At 39.8% G+C, this 27,794-nt stretch overlaps 1 protein-coding gene across 1 annotated transcript in view; it reads right to left on the minus strand.

The window, feature by feature from the left end:
* Positions 1–27,794, minus strand: part of LOC139709025 (plexin-A4-like) — a gene marked incomplete at its 3' end in the record, with an annotated part of 124,354 nt that overhangs the window by 53,482 nt on the left and 43,078 nt on the right. Inside the window, exon 3 of the mRNA XM_071620993.1 lies at positions 27,002–27,214. Within this exon, the coding sequence (XP_071477094.1) occupies positions 27,002–27,214 (213 nt within the window). The remainder of the gene's footprint in view (positions 1–27,001; positions 27,215–27,794) is intronic.

Below are 27,794 nucleotides of genomic sequence, written 5' to 3' on the forward strand. Positions count from 1 at the left end.
TGATGATACGAACATCACGGCTTACCGAACAGACCATGCTGGCTAAGCACGTTCACGTCTACTTACGAATACTGCAGAGAGCCAATCCATTATCGCAAGGGGACCACTCATCAGAAATCTAGCGCGATGGACTTAACCACTTCAAAATGTTGATTTCTAACTTACTAGTTCGCAGAGTTTGGTAAGTTTTTTTTCATGCAGTGTATAACTAGTATCATTCTTATTTGCTAGTAAGTTGAAAATTCACACTTTCTTTGCCACTTCATATTTTCTCTGGTCCCCCAATCGCGAATTTAACCACTCGCGAAAATGTGTGACAGCGGCAATTCGCAAAAATTTATGTACGCGAAAATTATAGCGTATACAGTACTCAAATTATGACAATAATTCTGAAATAATCTCAAGATTTCTCGAGATTTTAATCGCAAGGCTGATTGCCCTATTCAGTGAGATTTTTATGTCAACACAGGGAAAAATCTCGAGTTGTATTCCTCTAATTTGTGTCAGCATAAATCCCACTACTACGGAGATGAAAAAAAAATTCTACCAACAAATTGATTTTCTGTATCTCATCCCCTCTCCCTCCCCCCCCCCCCCCCCATCCCCTCAAATCACAACTCTTGAATGAGGGAGACAACAATTTCAGAAAATAGAGAAAGAACTTCTGCAATGATGGCTACTGAAATAATCATCTAATAATATAATTTTTCTTCAGCTGGATGAATTCACACTTGATTGAATATGATGATCTGACGCTACGAAATACGAAATGTGCCAGCGCCAAGAGGTATCAGGTGTCAGCTTCGCAAAGAGGCAACAGACTTTCTTCTGTACGCCAGCATTAGTGGTACAAATGTCTTAGAATCATTGCTTCACTTGCGTCGTCCCACTTCCATGCATCTCGTCAGCAGTGGTAGACAGGAAGGGTGGCGAATGTTTGGACGAGACGGGGTGCTCCCGCTTTATCCACACTCAAGCTCAACAAAAATAAGCACGCATGCTTCAAATTGATAAACAGACAGGGTTCTCAACTTTTTTTACCTCATCAGGATCATCCCTCCACTTCTATCATCCATTTTCAATAACGACACGGCTCCCTACTCGATGAAATCATATTATGCAGTTATCAAATAAGACCTCCTTGGGAAAAAAAAAAGACGAAGACAAGAAAACGGAAAAGAAGAAGAGGCTGTTCCCCTTTTACGATGTCAATGCCGCCTTTTCCCTTTTTCTATCTTCCTTTTTTTTTCCTTCATAAGAGTTTTGAGTGTCTGGGACAAGTGGCGGCACAATTTAAAAAAGCTGCTGACCCATTTCTAATAACTGCGATGATTAGGCGACTCAAGGAGACATCTGCCTGTGAAACTACAGACATCAGACTTGGTCTTCCATTTCTCTCCCCCCCCCCCCCCCCCCCAATTAATGTCGGCCTCTGAAAGGGGACGCCAGATATCCATCCTTCCTCACATATCCCGCATGCATGCATCCGTGCAAGCACATTTTCACTCCTTCGCCCTGGATTAAAACAAAAAAAAAATCGCTGCCATGGCAATAAAGGAAAAGGGGACTTGACTCTTATCACAAGCTTTTTCACTCTTGAAGTCAGAACAGAGAGATAGAGAGAGAGAGAGAAATGGAGATCAAAATGCACCGACATGCTCTCTTTACAAGTCGGTTCGGTAAACATTTTCTTTCTTTTCCCACTCCCCTCCTGTTTTACTTTTAGTCCAATTTATTTTTCATCTAAATTCATTCAGTTCTAGTGGAGCGTGTCAGGAAACTGGATGTCAGTGTTCCACTGTGATGGCTCTATAAATAACAGATAAGAACACGTCTACAATTGCCGACAAAGTATTCTTAACGCTGCTCACTCTGAATTATTTGATTGTGTGTAATCATGATTGCCTTCTTCCATTAATAATACTAAATTATTGTTAAAAAGTACACTGTAATGTATGCATACTACATTCAGCTCAGCCCTCAGTGTATATTTTCCCTGTCAGGAAGTTTGATTAACCAAACTCTGCTGATCAAGAATTTTCATTTCCTTGCATACAAATTAGTTTATTTCATTACTCAATAAAAATAACTTATGTTTGGAGACAAAAAAAAAAAGTGGCACCAAATACTGTATTAACATGTAATATACAGCTAATCTTTGTCCGTTCCGTACGGGAACTTGGTGGCCTGTGTGTTAAAGTCTTTGGGCATTTCGGAATTCAGCATGGAACGGGTTAATTATGGGTAGTTAGGGGGGGGGGGAAGAGTTCAAAGAGCAAATTATTCTACATACTCTTGTACTGAATTAGACATTTTTTCCTTTCAAATTGCTCGACAAAGATAAATCTTTTTTCAGTGCAATCCATTTCTACATGCATCAAAGCAATGCCGGACAACATGACCTTCTGCATAGGTCAGCCACATATCGCAGTGTCTTTAACCACACTGGCAGAAGAAATTAGTCTTGAAATTTACGGCAGCACACACGCTCCCTGCAGTAAGTGCAATCCTAATAGGCCCGCTGCAAACTCTGTCAATAACTCGCGGAGGCCCCCCTTATCAAATCAATTTCATAATTACGCTCTGAAAAGGAAATAGCCAATTTATCTTTGCAGACCCTATCAATCAGAGAAGTAAATTTCATGAACTGTTTTAGTCAACAGCATTCTGCACAGTGTCAAATCTCTGCGAGAATGTCAGCATCTAGCAGCGAGGAATGACATTTTTTCGTTTTTCTATAACAAAATCTATTTTTGTGTTTATGAAAATCCTAGTATAGATATGTTCTGAGCACAATGTGACTATGAAGCCTCCTTTCTCCTAGGTAAATCTCAAGTTGTAATAATATAAGCCGCATTTACTCAGATACAATAGTAGGATAACGATCGCGATCCAAATCTTCAGATTTTTTTTTTTTTTGCACCAGTTCAGATGAACAGAACTATCCTACTAACTGCAATTGCACTAATTTGTCAACAAAACTGCCCATGCCCAAACTCTACCGAAATAGTAGCCCTTGCCATTGTGTTGATGCACTGTTCAATCATGCATGTTTCAAATGACAGGACAAAAAAAAAAATCTCAGAATTCTTTTCTCCAGTGCTCACACACATGCTGCGATGCAAACTACATGTATCACGCTATTTCTCAAATCATCATGATAATTCCAAAACATTTGCATGATTTAATTATCATGCTAATTCTAATATATATTTGCATGATATCTTGGGATTTAAATCGCGATGCTGATCACGCTGTTTAGTGGGGGATTTTAGTGATCAAACAGGCAAAAGTCACAAGATTTGTATCTCGCTAATTTGTGTCAGTGAGAATCCCAACAATGACAGCACTTTGATATGAACCACTATAATCTGTTTTCTAACACCCTCTAAATATTATTATGAATACAATGTATGTACCCGGGTTTAAATACTTATCACAAAATGCACAGTTGACTATTTAAAACTTGCTCTGACACCACTACATACTACTTCAGTGATGTTTTCATTGTTGTTGATTAGGATTTTGTATATTGTCTGGTTTTCAAAAAAGTGAAATTCTACACAAATCTTCATAAGTCATGCATCATGAAAGTTTAATTGATTATCAATAGAGTACTTAAAGCTCCACAAAAATAGGGACACCTTCCAAAACCATGATATCATTAAAATGATATCTACAGTCATTGCAGATAGACAGTGGAATGCATGGAATGTATGCACTTGTTCCAAATGTGTTAATACAAAGACCTTGGGGGGGGGGGGTGGGGGGTATCAGGGGCGAGCGTCCTAGGGAAACGTAGAACATATATCCTATGCTGAGCATATTCCAAGCGGCATCTGATAATTAGACAGATGTCCTTGTCTGCGTCCTGAACATCACAAATCACAAACAGCACAGTAGACACTGATATTGACTCCCGCACTCCGATACGCATACATCAATATTTTTTTCCCCCATTCATTTGTGCATCTGTGTTGTCGCCTTTATTTGTTGTTGTCGTTGTGATTGTTCTGCTTCGGTGGCTACCTACACAGTATATGCAAATCCCCATGTGGAAACAACATTTAAGACATATGGAAATGTGAAGTGGCGTGCAGGCAGTATCGGATGTGGAGATATTTCCGTGCTCGGTTAATGGCAAAGACTGTTGGATGGTTGGTGAATTGATGGGGCACGTGGGTGAACAGAGAGGGTGAGGAGGAGGTGGAAGGATGGGGGGTGGGGGGTTAGAAGGGGAGGGGAGAATGGGGGGGTTAGAGGGAATCTGCTGCTTACAGCTACAGCAGCATTTATCAAAGGTAATGTGTATGGCTGCACGGATGCCTTCCTCATTGACTGTATGCACACCAATTATAACTTATAAAGGATATCATAGCCTCCACACTATCTAATCTAGCAAATGCTCTTGAATATCCTAGCCTGCTAAATTTTCTCATCAAACTTCATTCACTGTTAATGCAATCACCACAGACTATAATGCTGTAAATGAACATTTGGCTGTATTCTTTTCTGTGGCTGTCTTCCTTTTGATGCCACCATATGGCTGGCTGATATAGCACATTAATAATCAATATTCTCATAAACTGCCCCAGCAGCCCTACAGTGATTTAGGACAACCTCTAAAGAGTGTAGATGGATTCCAAGTTAATAATGCTCCCTCTAGATGCTCTCACCCAAAATGACAAATTACATTGATAAGATGTGTTATCATTCAATTTAAATTGGCAACAATGCACTAGGTCATTAATGGAGATTTCATTAATTCAGTTCCAAACAACCAATTCATGCTATCATCAGCATTACAAGTTCCAAATGTAAGAACATTGTCAAAGGAATAAATTATAATTCTAGGAACAACATCTCAGTTGACCGTATCAGGGCAATTACCCCCCCCCCCCCCCCCCCCCCCCCCCCAGCTAAATACTGGTTAGTGGTAAGTTTAGAATAAAGATTAGGGTTAGGGTTAGGGTTACGGTTAGGTTTAGGGTTAGAGTTTGGGTTAGGGTTTAGATTATGTTCAGGATTAGGATTAGGGTTAGGGTCAGGGGAAGAGTCAAGGGCAATTGCCCACGGGGTAATTGCCATAGACCCCAATTGACATCATCTGAAAGAGGATGCCCCAGTCAGCTATTATAGACTGTGTCTGCAATGTATTACAAGTCATAGATGTTTCCTTCCCTATTAGCTAGTAATGCCCTATCTTAATCACCTGCTCCCTCCAATTAAGTGTCTCAGGCAGGAATTCATGTAGCGTTCATTAGTTGTCTCTAGGTAGGGTACGCCTCCAGCAAGCTTTGTGGTTGTTAGGGCAACTTTCGTGAACAAAGCATGCATACTACACTTTATTTGCATGTACTAGGACCACTACAAAAGAGGTTTCTTGCACAGAGGTGTCTCATTTCCTGGTCATCACACATTAGAAACTTCAGGGAAATTTGAGGATTGCTGTTCAACTTCTAACTGTACCCAATCCCCTTCATTACATCATCACAAAAATTCAGAGCCAGATGTTCCCTTGTAATCAGCACACCTCAATTTGGAATGACTTCTCATCTCACTCATGATATGCCCTATAGGGGGAGGGGGAATCACCCATATAAATTCAGTTCTCAAAGTGCCCATTTAAAGGACAAGTTCACCTTCATAAACATAAGGATTGAGAGAATGTAGCAATATTAGTAGAACACATCATTGAAAGTTTGAGGAAAATCGGACAATCCGTTCAAAAGTTATGAATTTTTGAAGTTTTTGTGCAGTAACTGCTGGATGAGAAGACTACTGCAGTGTGTGAATAACTTAGATGTCACATGCGTACAACAATATAAGGAAAATATAAAGAGAATTTCACAAAATTTCATCTTATGAAAAAAGTTCACATTCCCCCGACTCGTTACCGACAAATGTTATGGGTAATATTATTCCCCCTGCCTTTAGAAAGAGTCAAGTCAAGTGCTCTTTCATTATGTGAAAAAAGTGAAAATATGTTGAATTTTCTTTATATTTTCTTTATACTGTTGTACGCATATGACTCACAAGCTGTAGTAGTCTCCTCATCCAGCGGTTCCAACACAAAAATTTTAAAAATTCATAACTTTTGCATCGATTGTCCAATTTTCCTCAAACTTTCACTGATGTGTTCTACTAACATTGTTGCATTCTCTCAATCCTTATGTTTATGAAGGTGAACTTGTCCTTTAAGAATTTGGCATATGCGATATTCACATAGATCAAATGAAATATACATGTATGTGTGAAATCTGAAGAAAGCAGATGTGCTGGCATGGGAGGATTGACTCCACCAGTTATACACTCGATCCACCTCACACACCACACCAGGAGTAATCATCCCACCATTGACCCTAATAAGCCTTATCACTGGCCCTCGGCTGTGAAACACGCTGACTCCAAAATACCATGTCAATACACGTTGAGCGTGTTCATTTCCGCCGGCCCAAGGGGCCAAAGACTCCGCGGATTACAATGTGTTTGCTGTGACTGCTCGAACGAACGAACTTCGCAGGAAGGACGAATCCCTCTCCCCGCCGCTGGCCCTGATGGTAAAACAATTACAAATGCAGCTCGGGGGTAGAAATCTAGTAGAATTCCCTCGACTTTGGAAATGCCAAGTCTCGCTCGTACAACCAAAGCCGCACAGAGAAGCCCCCGTGGGCGCAGGTTTGGAGAGATGAAAATGAAGAATGTTGATTGATGTTGCGGCTCCTCAGTATTCATCTCTTTCCCCTTGATTAATAGACAACGGACATGATAAATCTATTTGCATGCATGTTGAGCTCCAGAAGAAGAAGAAAAAAAAGAGGGAAGTACTGGTACTCTCCCTCTCTCTCTCGCTCTCTTAGCAGCATCTTGGCGATGCGCTTGAAGGACTTCGCTGTCCCCTGGGTGACATTTCTATAAGACAGAGATAGCCATTTTAATCATTCTCGGCTATTCTGCAAGCAGCAGCAGCAGCTGCGATTCCTGCATCTTTTCCTTTCTTTTTTTTTTGTTCTTCACGCATGCAATGTTGGATGCTCTGTATGCAAAGTTGCCTTCTCCATGCATGCATGACCACCATGCCTCTTCCTCCCCTTTCACCTTCTATCATCTGAGTAAGGCATTAGGCAACAGATCCATGTCAAAAACAAAAGAAAAGAAAATGATGAAACATATAGTCATGATATCAATCATCTCCTCCCATGCATTCAGTGAAATGAACTTAATGGCTCCTCGCAAGAAATTTGCCTAGCTTAGATGGATGTGTTTGTGCCTTCATTATAGCGATCTCTAGAAGGAAAACCAGGCTCACTGAAATGCCATCTCACTTATGTCATCACGAGCACAGTTGACGGGTGATTACGTAGCGAAATTTGGCCACAAAATGGCTCTCATCAATTGCCAAAATTTGCCCGGCTGAAACAAAAAGCAGCAGAGAAAATAAAAGATGGCACTTGCATATTTGGGAAGTCGAGTGAAATCTGTCTGTGGAAGGGCGCGAGCGTCGGGACGCATCACTCACGAAGCGAAATTGTCCCGCCAAGTCGGGATTAATGAGTCAACTTCTCTCGGGCCGGTAATCCGAGGCCAATAACAAATTGAAAACATCCACAGGATTAGGCAGCTTGGTGTCATCTGAATAATTGGATTGGTGGAGGAAGGGAGTGGGTATGACCCTTCTTCGGTTGGCGTGCATGATGAAAGAGAGACAGGTACACTACTTAAAGGTGGCAGCCATCATTCATGATGCATGGATGGTTAAATCCACCCAAGAGTTTTATATCTCACAATGACGACTCATCACTGTTAGGGTATCCACACGGTCAAATATAATATGTTTTCTTTTTCCTCTCTCTCTCTCTCTCTTGTATCTACATTTACAGAAGTAAGTTCTTGGGACTTTGGGATGTATGCCAGTAGACAGATCATTTATAAGGCTGTGCCATGTCCTCAGAAATAGCATTTTCTCATGATTAAGACCTACTTACGATGCTTCATACACTCATTAAAGATTTACAAATGCAAAAAAAAAATTGTCATACTTATAAAAAAATTTGACAAATGCTACTAAAATGTGGAAACTCAAGAATTGCACTGACATTAGGCGACATTATTGTATGACTTATCATTTTTTCTTACTTTATTTTTTTTTCTTTTTGGGAGAGGGGGAGGGGGACAGGGGCAGAATCATCAAGGGGAGGAAAGGGGGGAGAAGAGGTGCTATCCATTAGTATATATGGTACATTGATACAAATGTCATATCTGGTGAGATTTAACAATAGGAGCTATCTAAGGTAGAGAATACATAGCATAGAAAACACACATCATTCAGAAGATCATTTCCAATTTGCGTCCACCACAACAACACAAACTCAAAACACACACACACAAAAAGTCACAAATCGCACCTATTCAAATTGATTTCCCATTATAAGAGCAACAAGCATAAAGAGAGCCAAAACAAACAGGAAGAACGCCAAACAATCCCTCCTGTCGGATTTCTGGGACGATGGATGGGTGTTAACTACCTCAAACGGATGAGATTCTTCTATTATGCATGAGCACACGTACCTCGCACTTGTACGCAGGTGCTTTTTGCAGCAAACGATACAAATAATGTGAATTCTTGTGTGTTTGAATCTGTGCTTTGAGAACAAGGGAAGAATGGGGGGGGGGGGGGGGACTCATGCTATGCTAGGAGAGATTCATGCTGCCTCAAAAATAAAGAACAAAAAAAAAGTTGAAGATCCTATTTCTGAACCCTGGGGAGGAAGTATTATCAATCTAAAATGCAGATAAGGTACATGCACATATGGCAATCGGAGCATTCACATTTGAGTTACTGTGGTAATAAACACCACTGTGGTTTGTTGCTACTGTTCTCTTCAGTGAAATACCCCAGTAATAGTACCACAATAATTCACCTGGTACCATACTAAATACCACTGTGGTTTTTCGGTACCATTCTCATCGGTGAAATACCCCTGTAATAAATATGGCAATAGTTCACTTGATACATCAAACACCACTGTGGTTTGTTGGCACCATTCTCATCAGTGACATACTCTGGTAATAGATACCAAAATAATTCACTTGGTACCGTAACAAATACCACTGTGGTTTGTTGGTGCCTTTCTCATCGGTGAAATACCCCGGTAATACTGTATAAGCTGTTATTTTCGCGAATTAGAAGGTGACAGACATTTTCGCGAGATGTTGATTTCGCGAATTGACACCAACGCTATCTTGCATGTATTGTTACTCTAGTGAATGGCGAAATTTTCGCGTGTTGTTCAATTCGCGATATAAATATGCTTCGCGAAATTCGCGAAAATCAAACCCTCGCCAAAATAACCACTTATACAGTAGATACCACAGTAACTCACTCGATACCATACTAAATACCACTGTGGTTTGTTGGCACTGCACTCATCTGTGAAATACCCCAGTCAAAGATACCGGAGTAATTCACTTGGTACCATACCAAATACCACTGTGGTTTGTTGGCACCATTCTCCGTTGGTGAAATACCAGGATAATAGATACCACAGTACTTAATAACTTGGAACCGTGCTAAACACCACTGTGGTTTGTTGGCACCATTCTTATCTGTGAAATACCCCAGCAATAGACACCGAGTAATTCACTTGGTACCATGATAAATACCACTGAGCTTTGTTGGCACCATTCTCATTGATGAAATACCTCGGTAATAGATACGGCAATAATTCACTTGGTACACCAAACGCCTCTGTGGTTTGTTGGCACCATTCTCATACTCCGTAAATAGATAATGAAGTAATTCACTTGGTACCATACTAAATACCACTAGTTTATTGGCACCATTCTCATTAGTAAAATACGTCTGAAATTGATACCACAGTAATTCACTTGGTACCATTCTTGTTCATGAAAAACTGTGATATTTCTTGTAAGTAGTGTGCATGTGCCTATAATTTGTTATACTCTGCAACGGAAAAAGACACAAAGTATGTCAGGTCACATGAGAAATAAGCTGCTGTATGATTGGTGGTATTTCATGACAGGATTCACACTCAAATATCACATGGCATATTTTGTGCACGGTTTGAATTACCACCCTAAATACGATTTTGTGTGTGTGTGTGAAGTATTTTTTTCTTTTCGTTCATGTGATAAAATACTGTGCATAATACTGCAATATTTCACCCTCAGTGTAAATGCACCTACAATGCTGATAAGCACTTTGTTTGTTCCCCTGGCCAAGGAACTATACATCATTAAAGACCAGTCATTACATCACAGTCACAATTCATTCATCAATCAATTATTTAGCTTCATCTTTAAAAGATGCCAATAAGACTTTTTATTCCACTTTTCTTCCTGTCTCCCTTTTTTTCTTTTAAAGCTGCTGTTGATGTCCCAAAATTAGATTTCCAAAGGTCCCAATTAACCATTCGCACAACATGAATCCTTCAAGGTCGTACCACATTAGTCTGAAAAAAACGGCAGCCACTACCTTTAATACATTTTTCGCCGGAAGCCCACTGCTTTTATCAGCAGGAAGTTTTGCCAGGGCACTCCTTGACGAGATATGAAGAATTTTTAAAGCTTTTATTTCTCTCTAGCTCTCTCTCTCTATCTCTATCTATCTCTCTTGCTCTCTCTCTATCTCTATTTATCTCTCTCACTCTCTCTTTCTCTTCTCATGAGGGTCCCCCTAGTAACCTGAACGGGCCACGCCGAGCTGCTAGGCGATCAATACGCGCTGTACTACCGGCCATATGATCAAGTAGCTCCTATGTGGTTCCATGTGTGCAAGATATTCTTTGGCCTCAACACTCAATAAACTTAATTGAAAGAAGAGGATAAAAAAATGAAAGCCCCTTCAATGCCTCCAAAGCGCTTCACTTTAATTTCTCTCGCTCACAACTGCTTTCCTGAAGCAACCCGATGATGTCTATATTGCATTTCCTCAAATGCGCATTGGTCACAAATAAGAACATACGATTTCTGCAGTTTTCACTCTGATTTTTCTTTTTAGATCTTAGGTCTGTTTAAATCTTAAATCATCAGGTGATGTATCAGCTACCAAAACTGTAAAAAAAAAGAAAAAAAGAAAAGAAATTGACAGACATACAACTGAGTGACAGATTGACTGAATTTTATCAAACAATGAAGAATCATTTTAAGACAAACAAGGAAAAGTAGAAATTACGCGGTGCGTAATATATGTCCCCGCCGGAAGTAGCATTTTGTAGCAAAATGTGCAATATAGGTAAAAAATCAAGGTCAAAGGTCAAAGAAGTCAAAGGTCAAAATTCTGTGTAAAAGTTTTGAAGCCCTCACCTAGTGCCATCACATAAAGCAAACGGAATCGAAATCAGGTTAGAAATGGCGAAGGAGTAGCATTTTATAGCCAATGTACAATACAGGTCAAAAATCAAGGTCAAAGGTCAAAGAAGGCAAAGGTCAAAATTCTGTGTAAAGTTTTGAAGCCCTCTCCTAGTGCCATCACATAAAGCAAACGGAATCGAAATCGGGTTAGAAATGGCGAAGGAGTAGCATTTTGTAGCCAATGTACAATACAGGTCAAAAATCAAGGTCAAAGGTCAAAGAAGGCAAAGGTCAAAATTCTGTGTAGAAGTTTTGAAGCCCTCGCCTAGTGCCACCACATAAAGCAAACGGAATCGAAATCGGGTTAGAAATGGCGAAGGAGTAGCATTTTGTAGCAAAATGTACAATATAGGTCAAAAATCAAGGTCAAAGGTCAAAGAAGGCAAAGGTCAAAATTCTGTGTAGAAGTTTTGAAGCCCTCACCTAGTGCCATCACATAAAGCAAACGGAATCGAAATCAGGTTAGAAATGGCGAAGGAGTAGCATTTTATAGCAAAATGTACAATATAGGTCAAAAATCAAGGTCAAAGGTCAAAGAAGGCAAAGGTCAAAATTCTGTGTAGAAGTTTTGAAGCCCTCACCTAGTGCCATCACATAAAGCAAACGGAATCAAAATCAGGTTAGAAATGGCGAAGGAGTAGCATTTTGTAGCAAAATGTACAATATAGGTCAAAAATCAAGGTCAAAGGTCAAAGAAGTCAAAGGTCAAAATTCTGTGTAGAAGTTTTGAAGCCCTCACCTAGTGCCATCATATAAAGCAAACGGAATCGAAATCGGGTTAGAAATGGCGTAGGAGTAGCATTTTGTAGCAAAATGTACAATATAGGTCAAAGGTCAAGGTCAAAGGTCACGACTGAAATTCTGTGTAGAAGTTTCAAAGCTCCCATGTAGTGCTATCATATAAAGCAAACAGAATCAAAATTGGCTCCTAAATGACAGAGAAGTAGCAAATTGAAGAATTTGATCACACACGGACGCACACACGGACACACGGACGGACGCACGGACGGACACACACACGTACGGAGCCCGTTTCATAGTCCCCTGCTCGAACTCGTTTGGCGGGGACAAAAAGTCCCTAATGGTTACACTTTACTGAGTGGCTCCTGATGATTTACTATTATTTTACAAGCTGAAATTTTTGCATACATATATTTCTTGGGGTTACTACTTGTTAGGCATTTCCGCGTGTTGTTGATTTTGCCATTGCAAGGGTCTAGTAATCATTGCTTCAACTTTCACTAAACAAAGACTAATTCTAATATTATTCTTAATATTCATGTCAAACATCATCTCTGTGGTTCACTGGCAGTTTACAAAATTTACCCCAAAAAAATAACATAACAAAAAGAAAAATCAGTTCATACAGTAGTTTAACAACCTCTCCCATAATTGTCAGCGATTCGTTTATGTACAATGTCCATTGGATATTGAGGTAATAGTCCTGAGAGGATCATACAGTTGTTTATTGTTTCCCTTAAATATTCACGGATGGGACAATCTAGTTTAAAAAAGATAACAAGGTACAATGTATACAATCACCAAGTAATTCATTAACTCATTGAAGATGAGTTCTGAGTATACTCGGGCACGCGTCTATGGAAAATGTGTGTTGTAGCAAAATTAGCCCATCCTCAATGGGTTAAGAGGGAGCATTATTGTTCGACCACGAGGTCATTGTGTCACTTAGGCCAGTAAGTTATGGGAAGAAATATCAGATATCAAGACGCAATTTTCGAGTACTGCCTGAGACGGAACCATGATACTAGTAACTTAAAGCAGATATTTGTTGCTTTCCTGAATATCAAATGTTGGATTGTCAAGTACTCAAAATCCATCAATACTGCACTGCTGAATGATGCGTATAAATGTGACCCACTACAACAAAAGGATCCGAAAGTCTTGAAGGTCAATTTTCTGAAAATGAGATGATATTATTTCCTTGTTCTTCCACTTTAATTTCATATATAGCACGACTCATTAAAGTACTCAGTTGAGGAGATATCATCGATTCTGTGAGAGCATGTCGAGTGGTCTAGGAAATCTAGGAAATCAAAATTCTGTGTAGAAGTTTTGAAGCCCTCACCTAGTGCCATCACATAAAGCAACCGGAATCGAAATCGGGTTAGAAATGGCGAAGGAGTAGCATTTTGTAGCAAAATGTACAATATAGGTCAAAAATCAAGGTCAAAGGTCAAAGAAGGCAAAGGTCAAAATTCTGTGTAGAAGTTTTGAAGCCCTCACCTAGTGCCATCACATAAAGCAAACGGAATCGAAATCAGGTTAGAAATGGCGAAGGAGTAGCAAAATGTACAATATAGGTCAAAAATCAAGGTCAAAGGTCAAAGAAGGCAAAGGTCAAAATTCTGTGTACAAGTTTTGAAGCCCTCACCTAGTGCCATCACATAAAGCAAACGGAATCAAAATCAGGTTAGAAATGGCGAAGGAGTAGCATTTTGTAGCAAAATGTACAATATAGGTCAAAAATCAAGGTCAAAGGTCAAAGAAGTCAAAGGTCAAAATTCTGTGTAGAAGTTTTGAAGCCCTCACCTAGTGCCATCATATAAAGCAAACGGAATCGAAATCGGGTTAGAAATGGCGAAGGAGTAGCATTTTGTAGCAAAATGTACAATATAGGTCAAAGGTCAAGGTCAAAGGTCACGACTGAAATTCTGTGTAGAAGTTTCAAAGCTCCCATGTAGTGCTATCATATAAAGCAAACAGAATCAAAATTGGCTCCTAAATGACAGAGAAGTAGCAAATTGAAGAATTTGATCACACACGGACGCACACACGGACACACGGACGGACGCACGGACGGACGCATGGACGGACGGACACACACACGTACGGAGCCCGTTTCATAGTCCCCTGCTCGAACTCGTTTGGCGGGGACAAAAAGTCCCTAATGGTTACACTTTACTGAGTGGCTCCTGATGATTTACTATTATTTTACAAGCTGAAATTTTTGCATACATATATTTCTTGGGGTTACTACTTGTTAGGCATTTCCGCGTGTTGTTGATTTTGCCATTGCAAGGGTCTAGTAATCATTGCTTCAACTTTCACTAAACAAAGACTAATTCTAATATCATTCTTAATATTCATGTCAAACATCATCTCTGTGGTTCACTGGCAGTTTACAAAATTTACCCTAAAAAAATAACATAACAAAAAGAAAAATCAGTTCATACAGTAGTTTAACAACCTCTCCCATAATTGTCAGCGATTCGTTTATGTACAATGTCCATTGGATATTGAGGTAATAGTCCTGAGAGGATCATACAGTTGTTTATTGTTTCCCTTAAATATTCACGGATGGGACAATCTAGTTTAAAAAAGATAACAAGGTACAATGTATACAATCACCAAGTAATTCATTAACTCATTGAAGATGAGTTCTGAGTATACTCGGGCACGCGTCTATGGAAAATGTGTGTTGTAGCAAAATTAGCCCATCCTCAATGGGTTAAGAGGGAGCATTATTGTTCGGCCACGAGGTCATTGTGTCACTTAGGCCAGTAAGTTATGGGAAGAAATATCAGATATCAAGACGCAATTTTCGAGTACTGCCTGAGACGGAACCATGATACTAGTAACTTAAAGCAGATATTTGTTGCTTTCCTGAATATCAAATGTTGGATTGTCAAGTACTCAAAATCCATCAATACTGCACTGCTGAATGATGCGTATAAATGTGACCCACTACAACAAAAGGATCCGAAAGTTTATTTTCTGAAAATGAGATGATATTATTTCCTTGTTCTTCCACTTTAATTTCATATATAGCACGACTCATTAAAGTACTCAGTTGAGGAGATATCATCGATTCTGTGAGAGCATGTCGAGTGGTCTAGGAAATCAGCGTTTCGAGAAAATCACCTTCAAAGTTTTCCTTCTGATGCAGTCATGATCAAGGGGAGGTAAGACAGTTTTCATGTCTTTTGACAATAAAAGGTATGCTCCTAGCAACTTCTACGATGTTCATTCAAGCTTTGAGCCAGCAGACTACGCATGACTGATCAGTAACCAGGATGCCACGCAATGACCAATAAGATCACTCCCTCATTACTAGGGGCGGAATCTATATGCGGCACTAAATCAAAACTTCGGACACATTTCTGTTCCATTGAAGTCGGAAAATTATGGCCCAGAAAACGCTAATTTCTTTCCTTTCCTTTGATCATACAGTTTCGAAATTTCAGATGATACACGAACATTAGACTACAAAATTGTGCCGAAAACAGAAATTCGCTGGTTGTGACCAATTTTGGTGATGTGACTTCAAACTCCATTTACTCGGTTCAGCCGTCAGCGACTTTCAGATCCTTTTGTCATGGCGGGTTACATAATTATGTGTTAACTATGCTGAATATCAGACATCACCAGTACAACTTTATCCACCACTGGTGAAGGGAGTTTTATCAATACGTATGTATCATTCTTTCCCTGATGAAGAATTTTTTGAAGATAGAATCATCCAGTCATGAGTGCATCAATCTCTCTTTTCTGCACAAAGCTTCAGATTTTATTAATATCATCAATGTCCAGCCATCCACTAACATGATTACACCTCCTAGCAACATCAAACAATTTGACTGCTGTGCCACTGAACATAACACAGTAGGAAAGGAAAGCACCCTTACCACAAATTGTTACAGGCAAATGGTCTCTGTAAACTTTCGCATCTCAACATCAATTTTTGTGCACGATTGAGAGTGAGACGGATTCCTTTTATTAACGCAACCCCCTTCAAGACTCGATCTTTATCGCATGATGGTTCGAGCACAGGGTGTATGGCATTCAACGAGCCACATGCTGCAGCCCTCGCAGAGGGGTAATGGGAAAGCCAAATGGGAAGTTCAAGAAAATACACTGCGCCCCTCCCGGGCCCATAGGAGATTCTCTGGGGTGGGAATGTCAATAGTGGTGAGAGGGGGTGGGGGGGGGGACTTAATGTGGGTAAGCAAGCATTGTATCAACAGATTTGCTGCATTGTAATGCGATTTCGGTGTCCCTTCGGCACCTGCCAAATAGCTTTTGGGGCACCACTTTGCTCATCTCCTCTTCACACTTCAGGATACGCACACAGATACAAACAGGCAGGTATTGGACAAAGATCAACAGTTTTCAGGCGGACAGATCAAGCAAACATGACGACAATTAAATGCAGTAACCCGTTATTGGCAATGTACGCTTCCTTTTTTTTCCAAATGCGGGGACACTTTGTAGTACTTCGTATGTATGAACACCTTCCTTTACCAGTACTGATATCTGTAGAGTCAGACATACTACCAGGCATGCCAGCAGGGTATGGTACAGAAACATATTTTTAGGAGAACATTGGAGTTTACTCTGTGATTCATCTGGGCATAGGGGGACAAAATATGCTCAAGGTAAAATAAGAATGCCAGCAAACATGTTTTGCCACTCTTTTGAATATCACTGGAAGAATGATTTGGTGAATAATTCTTGTGAAGTCACTTGATTAAAAACATCAACAAAATTTTTTCAATGAGAAATACACATGTTAACATACTGTAAAACCAGAAATATTCATGGGCACTTTAATTCTGACAATTTTGCACGAGCCAAGATTAAAAATATTAAAATGCATGCAAAAGTTCTTGTCTCCACTATATGCATTGAATGCCAGTGGCAATTTGCATGCTGTGAAAAAGGCCACTGGCTCCAATTTGTGAAAATATCACGAAAACTCTTACCGCAAAATTTTTGCGAAAACTCTTACCGCAAAAATTTCATGAAAATTCACCCCACGAAAAAAACCTTGCTTTACAGTATTTTCCATACTCTGGGGATAATCCATTGACATGGACTAATTTCATTAAAGGATATTTTAGGTCTCGTTCCAACTGCTACACATCTTTGTTTGGGTCTGAATTGCAAATTCAATCAAGCTTTTTCCCCAGAAAGATGCTGGTAACTGACAGTTAGTAAATGTTTTACTTGGGCTGGAGCGTACAAAATTTATCACACATCCTGTTCCCCATGGTAGGCAAACCTCATTACCTGGGCATATAGCGAAATTTAATGTAATGAGTTTTTCAGAAAACACAAAATTACATGCCAACTACGTTAAAAAAGAAAGTCAAAAGACACCCCCCCCCCCCACACACACACACACACACACTTTAAAACTGTTATATATTTACAGTTCATTACACTAATTAATCTAATGTGCTTCACGCACCTGTGCTATTTTGAGTCACACGCCCATTATTGTGTTGTGGGAAGATCATTTGAAAACATGATGCACTGAATGTGATAAAATGATAAACTGCAACCCATTTTTGACATTATCACAGTGATAAAAGCCAGACGAGTGCAAGGAAGAATGGGGAAAAGTGCAAGGGACACAATATGGAATCTAATTCCAGTTTGATGAAAATGAAAATAATTCCAGAGCAGAGACAAAAGCATCATCAAAAACTTTAATTTTTCCCCAGAATCACACTTTTTAGTTTTAAATGTCATAAATCAGCAATCTAGGGTCTTTTATAACAGGAGGTTACAATATTTCCAATCTGGACGGGAGTTTTAAAACCGTATGGAAATGCATATCTTTGTAAAAAGTTCATTGATAACCATAGCAGCTGAAGAACTCCGGCATTTATTCATCATTTCTGGAGTACAGTCATCACTCTGGTATATCTGTGGGACGGCATTCTCGCAAAAGCGCTGAGCAAACTGCAGTCAAACATTGCTATTCCAACAAAACGGCGGAATGTGGTTGCTGCCGGATGCGTGCAGGCATCCCCATCCTGGTTTCACCTTCCACTATCTCTTTGCAGATTGCTCTCAATTTGTGAGAACTGGAGACTGCTTGTCGAGGTAATCAAATTTTCGTCATCACGAAATTTGATAATGGGGGATAATTGCAAACTCCCATAAATATATACCCGGGATAGCCTGCGCTGGAATTTCTGCAGTAAGCGACCCATCCGCAAATGTTGGAGCATTCCATTAATTTGGCAACAACTACTCACTCATAATAGGTGATCATATTTTCCTTTAGAACACCACTGGAATGGAACTAATCTTTCTGCTTACAAGGCCACCACTACTCTGATACATTTAGTGGGGTGGGGGGGGGGGGGACCCTGAAGTTTATATGCAGCATATCTGATTAACAAAATGATGGTTTGTCGAAAATGGGGATCCCATCCAATTTGGGGGATATATTTTCTTGCAAGTATATTACTCTCAGACTCTATTATTGCAGTGTCGTTTTACCAATTTGCAGAAAACCACATGCCTGGTGTGTAGTTTCTTCCTTCCTCCAAATAACAGCTTCAATTTTTTTTCTTTTTGATGTATGAGTCATTTCAATTTGGGACACACACACACACATGTATATTTTATGTTTATGTACATATTTGTGCATGTATATATATATATATATATATGTGTGTATATATATATATCTATATATACATGCACAAATATGTACATAAACATAAAAATAAATGTATGTATCAACATTAGGGGATATGTTCCATCTTATTATCAATTGTCACATAATAATTTTTCAGTCATTGATGACGCCAGGATGCCTATCCATATGGGAGAATCGCCTCGAATAGCACTTTCAGACACGCCCAAGTCTTCGTCATAGAGTCACATGACATATTTACCATTCAGAAGCAACCTCCTGATGTACCATACTGAAAAATCACAAATGTTTGCGTGCATTTTAATTTCGCCAGAGCCAAAACTCACGAAACTAAAATGCATGCGAAAGTTCATGTCTACACTTTAGGGCTTTTTACACTTACATATTTTTGCTTAGTCCCATACCAACAGTGGGGCTAAGGGGGGGCCTTAGCCCCACCGTTGGTACCGGACTTTCCTCAGCCCACTTTCTGTTTACACTCATTTTTGCCAAAGTGGGCTAGCCCCACCAATAATCCCGTACTATCTGGCCCTGCAAAAAAGCAGGGTTAGCACTGCAATTGCGGTGCTAACCCCGCAGTTGCGGTGCCAAGCAAGCGAGTGTAAACAGAACGAAAAAATAATCCAGGGCTAAGTGACGGAGACGAAGTCCTACCCCCCACTGACCAATCAGAAACGAGGTAATCAAGTGCTGCCGGTGCGTGCGTGTACTTGTACAGTGCATAGCGTAATCATGAATATTCATATGGTTTGGAAAGTACGGGACTAAGAAATACGAGTGAAAAAGGTCAGTTTTCTCCTTAGCCCAGGATAAGAGCTTAGTACAGGATTTATTGGCGAGTGCAAAAAGCTGAAAAAATTGGAACGGGACTAACGATAGTCCTGGGTCAGAGAAAGTACGGGGTTAAGAAACACAAGTGTAAAAAGGGCTTTTGTGGACTGAATGCCCGTGGCAATTCACGAAAATTTAATGCCACGAAAAAGGACATCGGCTCAAATTCGCAAAAATTTCATGCTGCGAAAATATCTTGCTTTACAGTAATCATACAGCAGCATCAGATGCATCATGGGGAAACTCGTGAATGAGTTTTTCCCACACGCAGTACAAAATTTTTGTGTGCTTCTGCACATTGTGTTTCTGCATTACGTACGATTAATTTGGTAGTTTGTGAAAAAGTCCTGCATACTTTATACTGCATATGAACATGAGAGCTTACAGAAAAGATATGATGTATTTTCATATGACATATCTATATATCACCATTCAGACACCTCAAAATGTCCTCATACATGCGTCATACATTCATTCCAGAACCCCCTAGTCTGAAAGGGGTATTAACCCATTGAAGACCATCAAATGGTAGTCGCGAGTATACTTTGGCAGGTGTCAATGGGAAATGGGCGTTCTAGCAAAATCTGGGCATCCTCGACTGTTTAAGAACACTGCTTGGATCGTACCGTGATGCCAAGGAAGCGATCTTTAATCCTTAATGGGATGCGCCACACGGAAGAACACATTTGTCAACTCATGATTTATGTCGCGCATATTTGCATACCAGCAGTTTCATACATTGTACTTCATTCATCCCTGCTAAGGCGGTAGAACAAGCTATCAATGCTAGATGTCGCTGAAGCAAGGAGCAAGTTGTGCCAAAGTGCAAGTCGGTCCCATTGTGGGCTGTGGCACTGGGGACACGCCTTCACTTAATTACCACAATCATCGCCCACAGCTGTTTTCTTTTCAGAAGCCAATGAAATAGATTAGTTAATGCGGGGGGGGGGGGGGGGGGATATCTTATTCCCTTCTATTTTTCCCCTTTTTTCACCAATGATGAATGACTACAGATGTACTGAAGCTGCTGTCATCACACATGCCTGATCAACTGTCATAGCAGACGGCTTGCAAGTTTAGTTGGTGCTTTTTATGTATGTGCATTCATGTGGGGGCCCAGGGGGATCTCTGGAACATTTATGCCCAGCGACAGGTGGAAATAGAGCAGAGGGGAAGAAAAGATGATCGACACGCATTATCAAACTCAACCAAAGGCAAAATAGTGGAATGAGGAACCAACCTATCTTGTGACACAATGTGCGATGGAATGACAACAAATTGGTCCTATCTGTTTTCTTTCTGCCATTTCTCCTTTTCAATAATACATGGTATTTTCGTTTAAAAAGGTAAGAATAACAAAACATGCATTCCTGGCAATCCTGAAATCCTAGCTTGGCTGGGATGTCAGCTTAATCAGTGTAACATGAGCAAGCCAAAATATTTGGCAATACAGGAACTATTTGCATATCCTGAATTAGAAAGTTTATCATTTTGTCAGCTGACTGTCTATTTTTTTTTCAAAGCAACAAAAATATTATCTGTTAACACACATACATGAACATACAGTGTTCATGTAAAAGGATAGTGTTACTCCCTTTCTAGTCCATTATAGATGTCCACTATTGCTGAAACCCCTTCAAATGATACAAGATGAATCCAGTGTTTTACTCTGTATCTATAATGATAATAATATCCATGTTCTAAGCATAACTTTGTAGCAACGGTAGTTTCTTGTGACTAGAAAGCTTGCAAAGAAAAAAAAAACTTGCTTAAAATAGCAGTAACTAATGTATTCAAACTGGATAATTTATAGGATAATTAATGTATTGGAGAAATTATCTATTGGTGCCAAGACTTCATGGAATCATGTGATGATGTAATACAATATGTTTCTGGAAGGCACATTTTATCTAGTGACAATAGGCGTTTTCACATCACGCCGATAAAAATCCAAGCTCAAGATATTTTTCGCGATCGCAAATTAGCGCACTACTTCATTTCCTATTCACATCAGCCCGAACATTATCAAATAGCGCAGATTTCTTTCTTCATTTAGTATTACCTACCCAGGGTAGTCCCATTAGTGGTTTGAACACAGTTATTCTTGGAGGTCCTACAACATGGCAACAACTCATTCAGCACACAAAAAAATAAGAAATCAAGGACATCCAGTTAAACAGGTATGCAAATACACATATCGTGGTGAAATTGTGTGTAAGAATTAATGCAAGTCATTAGAAATATTAAAAGAATGTACATTATTCACCCACCGTGAGGCAGTAACTACCAAAATGAGTAGACGGGCTGATTTAGCTACAACGTGCGTTTTCCATAGACCCTTGCCCAAGTATACTTGGGACTCGTCCTCAAAACGGGTTAACAGACATTGACCTCCTGGATTTTATTACATGATAACACGTCCCTTTAACATATGACTCTCTACAGCACACGAAAGATTCTTTGTCAAGACTATACCCTTTAACTCTAGACTACCCTTAAGGACATAATATATTCTACAACAAGACAATCTTGATAAATACACCCTCCTCAGAGTTGGTGTACCTGTATAATAGCGAAGTGTTGAGGGAAGCAAAGGGGCCAAGATGAGGGAGACTGTGAACCAAGATGGCGGCAGTATCATAACATATGCTCTTCAATCAATGAATCCCTAAGACTAGTGGAATTATATCACTATCAAAACGCAATGAGCATCAATTACCATACATTACATCTTACAAGGTCAGGGTTGCATGTGAATTAAAAGCTGAGCAAAACATCACTCATATTACAGGGTGTCTTTATGTCTGCAGTGTGAAAGAAAAGAAAGAAATCAAAACAAGCATATTTTGCTACTGCTCTTTAGAATCAAGGATCTCGATCATCAGACAAACAAAACATAAATCTTTATGACGGCCTGTGATGATGTGCCTGTATAAAATGAAATGTATACCAGAATTGCCACTGTGCCAGATACATATCTCTATGAGCGTTCTACAGATGGGAAACTTATCAGATTGACCTGGCTCTGTCTGCGAAGTGCAAGCCTACCACAAAAAGCAGATAGCCATACGAACTGGACCCTGCGCATTTCCTGTTTTCACTACAGATTGTAGTCTGAGGTGCAACGCCGACAATAATGGACAAGTTTCGCTGACTGCCACTGCACCAGCATTTCGCAGCGGGGCTCAATCTGCTCTCCTCCGCGGCGACGATCATGCGCTGGGCGTGCGGAAGAATCAATTTCGCTATCACGGCCATGGGCTGGCATGTAGAAAGCTGTCAAAACTGCTCATCAAATTACGGGCAAAGTGCACCTGAAATCGAGACGTGGCCACAGGGTCGCATCGGGGGAGAAAGAAGGGGGAACGTATCGAGTACATCAGTCGGATCTGCGAATCTCACCCAGCTTCCGATTCCCAGCCAGGAGACATTTCATTTGGCGCATTTCGAGATTACTACCTTTTTGTGCCGTTGTTGTTGTTGTTAAAGGCATGCCTTTACGAGGAGGGAGGGAAGGGGAGAGAAGGTGTAAATGTGATAAGAGGAAACCAAAGGGTTTTCCACAGGGCAAATCAGTGACATAAAGTCCAATGTGAAAAGACCCCATCGCAAGTCTGCCTGCACGTTCATATATATACGCTGGCACACCGAGAGGGTGTCGGAACATGGGCGTTTGCTGACACCCTGGGCCATTAAAGATGCAGTGACGCAGACACCATTATCACTCTCAGTTTTTTTTCTTTCTTTTCTTTCCCAGCATACACACACACACACACATACATACATACACACACACACACACACACAGACTCACATAATATACACACACAAGAGAAATCACTGGTGCAGGAGTCTGTAAAGGAACCTAGCACACAGTCGGATAGTCAAAGCCAGCGGGACAATCCTATTGAGGTTGTATCATTTCTCATTCCCATGATCCATCATCAGTGGGATCTTGCCTCTAGTACATTCATCTCTTTGCAGATACAGCAAAGCAGAAACAAGTGTGGTTATATTCAGAGTTTCTTCCTCCTTGAATACTCAAACTGGTATTGTGCAAACTCTGAATCAGTATTTTGAATCAGCATTGCAGTGTTTCAAGACAAAATATCAGAACTGGGAAGTCATCACAAAGACAGAAGTTTTATAAGTGAAAAAAAGCATTTTGAGATGAGCATATCTATTTCAAGACATGATACTTTCATATAAAAAGCTAAAGAATACTGCCAAGTAGGCTTCTTTTGTGTGTGGGTTATATGTGCATACTGCTAACACTGCCTTTCTTTTTTTTTTTATTAAACCAGGACCATGAAAATTGATTTCTCTATTCATTTACAACAAATTGCTGTCATTAAAAAGGTACACAGGCCTTTAACACCAGTCTCTTGCGTTGATTTCCCTCCATGAATGAAATCGACAAGATGGTTGTCAAAAGCCAGTTCATCCTTTTGATATGATAAAGATATATATCATATGTATATTGCATAACCAGACTTAGAAGAATACTTGCTTATCATTCCTTCCTCTCTGAAGAACAAAGAAGACTAAGTAACTTTGATGCACATCTTTACAAGAATTGGTTTGAAATAATAAAAAGAAAGGGGGCAAAATCAGCCCAAAAAACTAGGAAATGACAACACCAATATTGGGTACTTGGGAATCAATTCAAAGTATATATAGTCAATTCAATAGTGCCTGAATATCGGAATGGTTTTCTACACACGAAGTTAGAACATACGTTCCAGACCTCCACAAAGCAAAATCTACAGCATTGAGGGAGGGAAGGAAAAAAAAAACCCATCTCCTCATTACCGCAGTCCTTAAGCTTGTCACTTCTAAGAACGTCACTCTTGCTCCACTTATTGGCAGCCCCGGCACCTGAAAGGGCTGCTATCGAGGCAGACACCCTCGTTTGCCCTGCATCACGAAACGGGCATCTCACACCAAAAATAGATTCTTGCAATTGAAATAATTGCCATTTTAATTGACATTTAGTAAAGCGTCCAATTGATGGGCATATGTGTCAAATAAAAAAAGGGGGAAAGGATCTGGGAGAACTGGCACTTTGGCATTTTAGGGAAGAATGCTTTGCAGCAATGGGGTGGGGGGGGGGGGGGGGGAGATGAGTCAAGGAAACTTTTATTTGCATTGCGGCTAGGTGGGTGGAAATCCGAAACAGAAAATGGCTCCTCGCGGCTGAAATGAGAGCTTTTGCATGCAAAGTGTAAAAGCAATCAATCCACAATCCTACAAGCACACTCGCCTGATAAAATCAGACCCATTCGGGGGATTTCACAGATACCTGTAAATAGCTGGGCAACATGTTACACCCTACTACAGTAGCAAACTACACCTACAAGGTGTAGTTGCATATCTGAAAGCCTGAATCTGGCTTTCTGTTTTTCCACTTGACTTAAATCAGGATTCTAACGTCACAATTGGTATTAAAATCATGGCCCTTTTAGGTGCTTCCTGGAAATAAGCTTTGCTCAACTCCAGACGCTTCTGTTTGCAACCTGAATGGTTTGATATCTTAATCGGGATTGAGGGGGTGGAGCTTAGCTTGACCTTGAATTCACTTCGCATATTCACTATGGTGCATGTATGTACATGTACCTTCGTGTCCTTACTTTATATGTAATCACATCACGAGCTGAAAGCTGTTGGCCCATGGACTTTGCAGCACAGCTGTTACATGGAAAGTTTTTTGCAGTTAATAGAGAAATCAACAAGACTGAACTGTTGGTAACTCTGAACTCATTTACCAATGTATGTCAGAAACATGGTTAGAAACAGATTCTACTGGAAGTCTAAATTCTATCCTTATCTCAGGGTGATGGCTGGGGGAAAAAATGTAGTGGGTACACTTCAGAGAAGTTAAAGGACAAGTTCACCTTCATAGACATGTGGATTGAGTGAATGCATCAATATCAGTAGAGCACATAATTGAGAGTTTGAGGAAAATCGGACAATCCGTTCAAAAGTTATGAATTTTTGAAGTTTCTGCTCAGTCACGAAAAGACTACTATAGCTTGTGATGTCACATGAGTACAACGATATAAAGAAAGAATAAAGAAAATTCATCATATTTTCACTTTTTCCGCATAACAAAAGAACACTTGACTTCTCTCTTTCAGAAGGCAGGGGGAATAATATTACCTGTAATATATGTCAGTAACAAGTCGAGGATTTGTGCACTTTATTCAAAAAGTTAAGTTTTGTGAAATTCTCTTTTTATTTTCTTTGTATGGTTGTACGCATATGACATCATACACTGTAGTAGTCTTCTCATCCAGCAGTGACTACGCAGATACTTTAAAAATTCATAACTTTCGAACGGATTGTCCGATTTTCCCCAAACTTTCACTGATGTGTTCTACTAATATTGCTTCATTCTCTCAATCCACATGTATATGAAGGTGGACTTGTCCTTTAAGACTTTTGAAGGAAGCCAGGTTAGTGACTCCCTGGCATCAATATGGTCAAAAAACCTCCCTCTTTATGCTCAAGGTAAAGAAGCACCAATATAGCACAGTGTTCATTTGACAGTTTATCCTTGTATAAAAAAATTGCATTTTCACTTTTGACACTATATTTAATTCCATCCCAATAAAGAGTAATGTTTATTTCCTTCAATATTAACTCATTACCCAGAAAACTTAGGTGCAATGATAATTCATGTACACAGAAGGAGACATGGCACAGAAACACAAACAAAAGGACAGCTTGTATCATGCACGCCTAAGGATAAAATACATGCACAAAAAAACAACGAAAAAAAGAAAACAGTACAGGATTGATGTGTATGCTGTATCTATGTGACAGCTAAACAATTCTTTAATACTGAAAGAAAAGAATTCTGATGTTGGCAATTTTTGATGACTATTAGAAAATTTATTCCATAGTTTAGGCTTACGAGAAGTTAACAGAATGGTTTGCTGAAACAAAGATGTTTTATGTCTAGAAATGTGCATTGAAAGATCTCTTGACCTTGTAATACCATTGAATAAAAAAGATGCAATGGACTATAGAAAGGGTAGGGCCTGCTTGTTGTCAGTTTCACAAGCAAGAGAAACAAGGAATATATTTATGGGAAATGTATTCACGCCAGTGTCTAATTATAAGGATCTTGTTTGGACAGAATTGCGGTCCTGTCTACACATTTCCTTCTCTGGTATCACTTGATATCTACTTTCACTGTTAGTGTGACAAGAAAACAAAAACTGAAAGGAAAAAAAAAATCAATTTCTTTTCCTGCCCTGGTGGTTTCCAGTAACCACACCTTCGCTCATCACAGAGCAAATGATGAGCTTGTCTGTGCTCAAATTGGGTCATGGGATGGTGGCGGGGTGGGGTGGGAGGGGGGTGGGGAAAGGCTCCTACCTTCAGAAGGTCTCCTCCCTGCGTGCCGACGAACGCGACAGTGTGGTTTCGATGGACAGCAGAGACGACCGCTGTTGGAACGTGGTCAGATGGGAGCTGGACGGCAGCAGTGGACACGAGGTCTTGGATGCCATTGGCGTAGGTGAAGGGGAAATCCCCACTACCACTGCAAAGAATATTCCTGATCGTATCATCTGTCAGCTCATCTCCCTCCTGTCAGACAAGAGAAAACAGAATGTCCAAGAAATACACAATCATTGACCATTATCAAGTGGTAGTGAAGTTTTCTAAATCACACTCACTGAATCTACTTGTATTGCATGCATTCTTCTCAGATGAGAGAAAAAGAAATGTCCAAGAAATACACAACGATTAAACATTAACGTGGTAGTGACGTTTTCTAAAACACATTCATTGAATCTACTTGTATTGCATGCATTCTTCTCAGTCAAGAGGAAAAAAATGTCCTAGAAAAACACAATTATTTAATATCAAAGTGGTATTGCATGTCTTCTCCCAATGTATCACTGCAACACACTGACATAAGAATCTGGAATCAAATCGAAAGAAGAAGTGATCAGTATTAATTACTGGAAAGGAGTGTAAACGTTGCCAAATGATGCTTTAAGTAATATTAGACCAGACTTGTCATACATTAAAGGGATGGTGTAGTATTGATTAAGGTTAGGATTAGGCTTTTAACTTCTTGTAAGATACTTAGAAACCACTTTATGAAATATTACAGAGCATAAAATTCTAAGATGAATTCTAAGTTTATTGGATGAAATTGGTT

Source organism: Diadema antillarum, unplaced genomic scaffold (genome assembly GCF_040938485.1).
Source record: "Diadema antillarum isolate AM-2024a unplaced genomic scaffold, OU_Dant_1.0 seq00001400_RagTag, whole genome shotgun sequence".
NCBI lineage: Eukaryota > Metazoa > Echinodermata > Echinoidea > Diadematoida > Diadematidae > Diadema > Diadema antillarum.